Raw genomic sequence first — 6,595 nt, 5'->3', positions numbered from 1 at the left:
AGGCCATAGAGACAAGTACTTGAGTCATACTGGATCCCCAGATCGATGTGTTCCTGGATCCCAAAACCAAGGTTTCTAGTATCTGAGAAGTTGTATGTTTTTTTTAATTCATTCTCTCACACCTTTAGACCATTTTCCAAGATTTCTTCTGCTTTGGCCCCACGCACTGTGCAGTGGACGGCAACCTTTTCATTTCTTCTGATGCCAAAGGAGCTGACGGTGTATCTGGCTTTGGAGAACACGGGGATCTGGCCTGGGAGCTTCTCCAGGACCTTGGCTGGCTGAGTCAGCAGAGCTTTCAGGAATGAAGCTCCTTCATGGGGCTCTCCTCTTCACCTTGATCTGCACCACGATGAGAAACAGGCAGAGAGCTGGAGCCTTGTTCTTGAACATCCATTGCCATGGTCAGGCTGCCCTACACACATCCCGAGACTGGCCAGACCTCACCAAGAGATAAGCAATGTTTATAAAGCAAAGAAAGCTTCAGCCAAGAACCAGGTATTTACCTGGAACAACTAATTGTGTTGTAAAGGACTTTAGGTCAGTTCACTGAAATGATTTCATTTCATCTGTTTTCAGAGGAGAAAGTGGTGACATAAAACTGGGCCAGGCTCTCAGTTGCATGCCGGCTCCTCCCATCCCTACCTCCCATGATATTGTCTCACTTTTCAATCTTCTCAAGGATATCAGATTACTTGTTTTATCTGGAATTATCTGTAGGGACCGCTGGGCCCCATAAAAGGGCGTCTGGTTAGGACAGGAGGAATTGGGGAGAAGGTTGTGAAGGGCTTGCAGCACCATGAAGAGCTTCCCCACGGCTCCCCCTGTTCTCCTACTTTTCATCCTGAGTGTCCATCTTGGAGCTGCCCCACGTATGTAGCTGCCCCACTCCCTTTCCAGGATGACTAGGAGTAGAAGCAAAGGGGTGTCTCCAATCTCTTTCCTTTCGCTGTTTTTTTTAGGTGGCAGTGATGTGGCCAAATACTGCTGCTTACAATTCATCCAAAAGACCCTTCCCTGGAACTTGGTGCAGAGCTATGAATTCACTAGGAACAGCTGTTCCCAGAAGGCTGTGATGTGAGTATTTCTTATCTGGCCGTTAGGGTCCCTGACAGCCATGTAATTGGGTGGGTGCAAGGCAGGCCCCTACAGTGCCAGGATGAGCTTCAGGATGGGAACCTGGGAACTTGGGTTGTTATCCTTCCTCTGCCACTAACAAGTGTGACTCTGAGCTTTGGTTTCCTAACTTCCATACCCTGTGCCAGGCATGTACCAGGCACTAAGTGCTGAGTATAAAAGAGCAAACAAGACAGCCCTTATAGACCTTACATCTAGCATAAGAAAGGGGGCATTAAGAGACATTTTCACAAAATATATCATCTCAGTTGTGATAGGTGCTTGAGGGGACAGCAGGAAGGACAGCAGGAGAGGGAGGCAAAACTTTAACCTCTTAGGCTGGGCCTGAGAATTAAATTGATGGACAGATGAATAGGAGAAAAGTGTACAGATTTCACATGTACGTGGAGCCCTCATAGGAAAATGAGGCAAAACTTAAATGCACTTATACTAAAATAAAGAGAGGCAATTGTGGGAAAGTAACTAAAATGTATGGGGGAGGCCATAAAGGATGATAAGAGTTATCTTAAGTTCTCTTTCTACAGAATTCTCTTGGCCTTGACTCCCTATTTCTGGTAACAAAAATGTTTCTTTCCTCCTGGTACAGGGAGGACATTTTTTACAGTGGGGTTTTATCTCCTGCTTCCAGGAAGAAAGGAGGAGGTCAGAGAGCCCTTCTTGTACCAGATTTATTTTTAAGTGCCTTTAGCTCAAAATAATCTTTATGCCAAAGTGGCATATTTTGCAGCAGCCTATTCTGCCACTCTGTAGCATAGTCACAGGAGGACCTCACTCAATGTCAGGAGATCCCCCTGAGGAAGTGACATTTACACTGAGACCCTCAGGAACAGTGGGAGTGGCCTGACTAAAGTGGTCAGGAAGGAGCATGGGTGTACCAGGCAGAGGGAGCAGCAGGTGAGTGGAAGGAGGATGAACATGTCACTGACCAGGCAGACAGGTAAATAGGAGCCAGGTCATGCTGGGGTCATTGGTAGCAGGAGTGATGACACACATCTCACAGGCTCCCTGGCAGGACTAAATGAGCTGCTATATGCAAAGCGTTTACTGCTGTGTCTACACACAGTGAATGTTCAACAAATGTTGGGTAAGTGGCAGAATTTGGGCACATCACTGCCACATGCAGAGGTAGGGTGACAACCCAAGTTACCAACATTCAACAAAAACATATTTAAGTGCAAATACTGGAATTATTTGGGCTCCTGAGCATGAGAGAATGGTGCAGAGGGGAAGAAGGGGCTCTGGAGGCCAACCTGAATGCCAGCATTTTGAGACAGTTAAGGAGGGGAAAGAGACACTCAAAAGCCTAGATATGGACGGGGGCACTCTGGGACTCAGGATGCCCAGAGCCTCTCATTTGTGTCTTAATTGGCTTTCTGGTGCTTTAGAGTCATCAACACTTAACCAACAGTTGGCAAAGAGCCCTGAGCTCGACTCAAAGCAATGGCTCTGTCACTTACAAGCTGTGTGACCTTGGGCAAGTCAAGTTTCCTGTAAAAGGAAGGTGAGAGGTTTCTATCAGTTATAGATGGCTGCATAACAAATGACCCCAAAACTTAGGGGCTAAATGCAACAGTGACCAGTTTCTCATCTCATGGTTTTTGTGGGTCCAAAATTCCAGAGGACTTGGCTGGGTGTTTGCGGTCCGATGGTGCTGGAGCTAGAGCTGGAACAGCTGGGGCTCATGGCATCTCTCTCTCTTCAGGGCCTCTCTGTGTGGTCTCTTCGTTGGGCTAGTTCAGGCTTCCTCACAGTATGGTGACCTGGGGTAGTAGGACTCCTTACAAGGTGGTTCAAGGCTCCAGCATAGGTGATCCAGTAAACCAGGCAGAAGCTCCACAATCTCTTCTGACTTAGCCTATGAAGTTACACAGTGTCACCTCTGGTGTGTGAATTATACTCTGTTGGTTGATGAGCCGTTAAGGCTGGCCTAAATTCAAGGGGTGAGAACATAGACCTCCATCTCTCAATAGGAGCAATGGCATGCTTTCATATGTCCAGAAAGTTCTTCCTCTCTCTTACTTTCCATTCTCTTGGCTTTTCTCCCCTGTGTGTCCTGGGGCCCTCCTGAGAGCCCTGAAAACATTGCTGGGCACTGCAAGGTGCTCCAGGTTAGAACGACCCGATCTATGCTCTCATCATGTCTGACTCTCAGGGTACATGAGGCTGGAGAAGATTCAGGGACATTAACTGCAACCCCCTACTTAGTGAGATCACAGTGGAAATCAGGAATCATATATAAGGAATGCAGGAATCATGGCAAACAACCCACAATAATGTGGTTATGAATTAAGTGGCATAATGTGTATAAGGTTTCTTTTTGGGGGTGATGCAAATGTTCTAAAATTGATAGTGGTGATGGTTGTTCCACCTATGGATATACAAAAAACCACTGAGTGATAATTATATACTTTAAACTGGAGGCCCGGTGCATGAATTTGTGCACCAGTTGGGTACCTCAGCCTGGCTGCAGGATTGGGCTGAAACTGGCTCTCTGACATCCCCTGAGGGGCCCAGATCGTGAGAGGGCGCAGGCCAGGCCAAGGGACCCCACCGGTGCACAATTGGGGCCAGGGAGGGACCCAGGAGGTTGGCCAGCCGGGGAGGGACTGCGGGAGGGCTCCAGGGTGTGTTCAGCCCATCTTGCTCAGTCCCGATCGCCCGGACCCCAGCAGCAAGCTAACGTACCAGTTGGAGCATCTGCCCCCTGGTGGTCAGTGCACGTCATAGCGACTTGTTGACCGATTGACTGTCTGCCCCCTGGTGGTCAGTGCACATCATAGCAAGCAAGCGGTTGAGCGGCCTTAGCATATCATTAGCATATTACACTTTGATTGGTTGAACGACCGGCTGGATGACCGGAAACTTAGCATAGTAGGCTTTTATTATATAGGATGAGTGAATTGTATGGTGTGTGAATTATATCTCAGTAAAGCTGTTAGGTTAAAACAAAAGAGTTAAGAGGCAGGGTACAAGTTACGTTCTTTGGACTAGAGTGGGTGGAAAATGTTTCCTGAGGGAGGTGGGCCTAGAAGCGTGGTGTCCAGCGAAAAGTGATGTATTCAACAGGATGGAGGGCAAGGGCCAGAAAAGGGAGCAGAGACCGTGTGACAGGGGTGTGGCAAGGCTGGAATATGAGTCAGGCAGCTGCCCCTCCATCCCTTTCCAGGACGCTAAAGTCAGCATTGACTGTCGGCATCTCTTTCCCACAGATTCACTACCAAAAAAGGCCAGAAAGTCTGTGCCCGACCAAAGGAAAAATGGGTGCGAAGATATATTTTGTTATTGAAAGCTCAACAAAATTTGATTCTGCTGAATTTTCAGCCCAAGGACACCTGGACCCTCTCTTGACCCTGTTGTCCTTGGCAGAGCATGGAGAATTTGCTCAAAAGAAGGCTCCGTGGGCCTGGTGGGGAGGAAAGGTATTTTCTACCAGAGTTTTCTTTGACAAAGTTTTTTTGTAAAGATTTGACTTGCTCATAAACATTCTTATTCAATAAACCTGAGTTCTCTTCAAAGAAAATAAACTGAGTCAATATTTTTAAAAATATGTTTTTATTGATTTTTAGAGAGAGAGGAAGGGAGAGGGATAGAGAGATTGAAACATCATCAGAAACATGATTGATCAGATCAGCTGCCTCTTGCACGCCCCCCCACTGGGGATGGAGCCTGTAACCTTAGTGGGCAAAACTGAGTCAACATTTACAGCTGACTTCCTGGTAGGTCCCCAACCTCTGAACTGACCCTGGTGTTGAATTCTACCTTTATGTTTTTGTGTCAGAAAATCATGGACAAGTATAATACATTTTGGCAAAATGCCCATTATATGTTTTAATGTTATTTGGACAGGTAAGTTTATGTTACTTGGAAAATTCTGTGTAACCCCTCATAGCCTGTTGGTGCTAGGTAAATGAAATGCCTCCAGATTTGGCAGTGTTTTCTCATAAGGTATCCTATCTAATAAAAGAGTAATATGCAAATTGACCATACCTCTGCTACACCTACAAGCCATGCCCACAAGCCAATCAGGAGCGAATATGCAAATAAACCCAACCAAGATGGCTGCGGCCACAGAGAGCAGGAGGGAGGCTTGGGTTTCCCCAGCAATGGAGGAAGCCAAGCTTTCTGCCTGCCCTTGCCGGCCCAGGCCTCCACTCCAGGCTACAAAGTTTCAATTATAGAAGATAAATAAATCCCAACAGAAATGGCGGCAGCCATGGAGCTGGAGAGAGCAGGAGGCTAGGGTTGCCCCCGGTGATGGAGGAAGCCAAGCTTCTGCAGCCCTGGCCTGCTTTGGCCTCTGCTTAAGGCTTCAGAGTTTCAATTATAGAAGATAAATAAATCCCAACAGAAATGGCTGCTGCCATGTAGTGAGCAGAAGGCTTGGCTCCGCTCAAGGCTACAAAGTTTCAATTGTAGAAGATAAATAAATCCCAGATACCAGGTCCTCCGCTTGGGTCGCCGGGGGTGCGTGGCCGGCCTGAAAACCACCACAGGTCCCTCGCCCAGGCTGCCCCACGCCCCAAGGGAACCCCCACCCTGATCCAGGAAACCCTTCAGGACAAACCAGCTCACCCCCACCTGTGTACCAGACCTCTATCCTATCTAAGAAAAGAGTAATATGCAGATTGACCATCACTCCCAACACACAAGATGGCTGCCCCCAGGTGGTCAAAGATCCTGCCCCCATGTGGACACAAGATGGCCACCACAAGATGGCCAGCAGGGGAGGGCAGTTGGGAGGGACCAGGCCTGCAAGGGAGGGCAGTAGGGGGCGATCAAGCCTGCAGGGGAGAGCAGTTAGGGGTGACCAGGCCAGCAGAGGAGGGAAGTAGGGGGTGACCAGGCCTGCAGTGAAGGGCAGTTGGGGAGGACCCAGTCCTACAGGGGAGAGCAGTTGGTGGGTACCAGGCCTGCAGGGGAGGGCAGTTAGGGGTGACCAGGCCTTCAGGGGAGGGCAGTTAGGGGTGACCAGGCCTGCAGGGGAGGGCAGTTAGGGGTGGCCAGGCCTGCAGGGGAGGGTAGTTAGGGGCAATCAGGCTGGCAGGGGAGCAGTTAGGCATCAATCAGGCTGGTAGGGGAGTGGTTAGGGGTGATCAGGCTGGCAGGCAGAAGCGGTTAGGGGCAATCAGGAAGGCAGGCAGGCGAGCAGTTGGGAGCCAGCAGTCCTGGATTGTGAGAGGGATGTCCAACTGCAGGCCTAAACGGGCAGTCGGACATTCCTCGAGGGGTCCCATATTGGAGAGGGTGCAGGCTGGGCTGAGGGACAACCCCCCTCTGTGCACAAATTTCGTGCACCGGGCCTTTAGTTATTAATAAACATGAGTTTATCTACCTACCAACTCTAAGGTGCCTGTGTCTATATAGCCTATAGAAAATTTTAAAACATAATTATAGATTCACAGGAAGTTGCAAAAATAGTACAGAGAATTTGGGTGTATCTTTTACCCAGCTTTCTCCA

The 6,595-nt window shown here is 48.7% G+C and overlaps 1 protein-coding gene across 1 annotated transcript; it reads left to right on the top strand.

Annotated features, from left to right (window-relative positions):
- Positions 1–799: 799 nt before the first annotated feature.
- Positions 800–4,649, top strand: LOC308254653 (C-C motif chemokine 26-like; the record flags this gene model as incomplete). The annotated part of the gene is made up of 3 exons (XM_080680941.1): positions 800–872; positions 963–1,077; positions 4,347–4,649. 3 exons carry the CDS (start codon positions 800–802, stop codon positions 4,483–4,485), a joined length of 327 nt encoding a protein of 108 aa, XP_080537067.1. The 3' UTR covers positions 4,486–4,649.
- Between the last annotated feature and the right edge of the window lie 1,946 nt (positions 4,650–6,595).

Source organism: Plecotus auritus (genome assembly GCF_963455305.1).
Source record: "Plecotus auritus genome assembly, chromosome: 7".
Lineage (NCBI taxonomy): Eukaryota > Metazoa > Chordata > Mammalia > Chiroptera > Vespertilionidae > Plecotus > Plecotus auritus.
The sequence above is the reverse complement of the archived record's forward strand: the minus strand, read 5'-3'. Positions and strand labels throughout refer to the sequence as shown.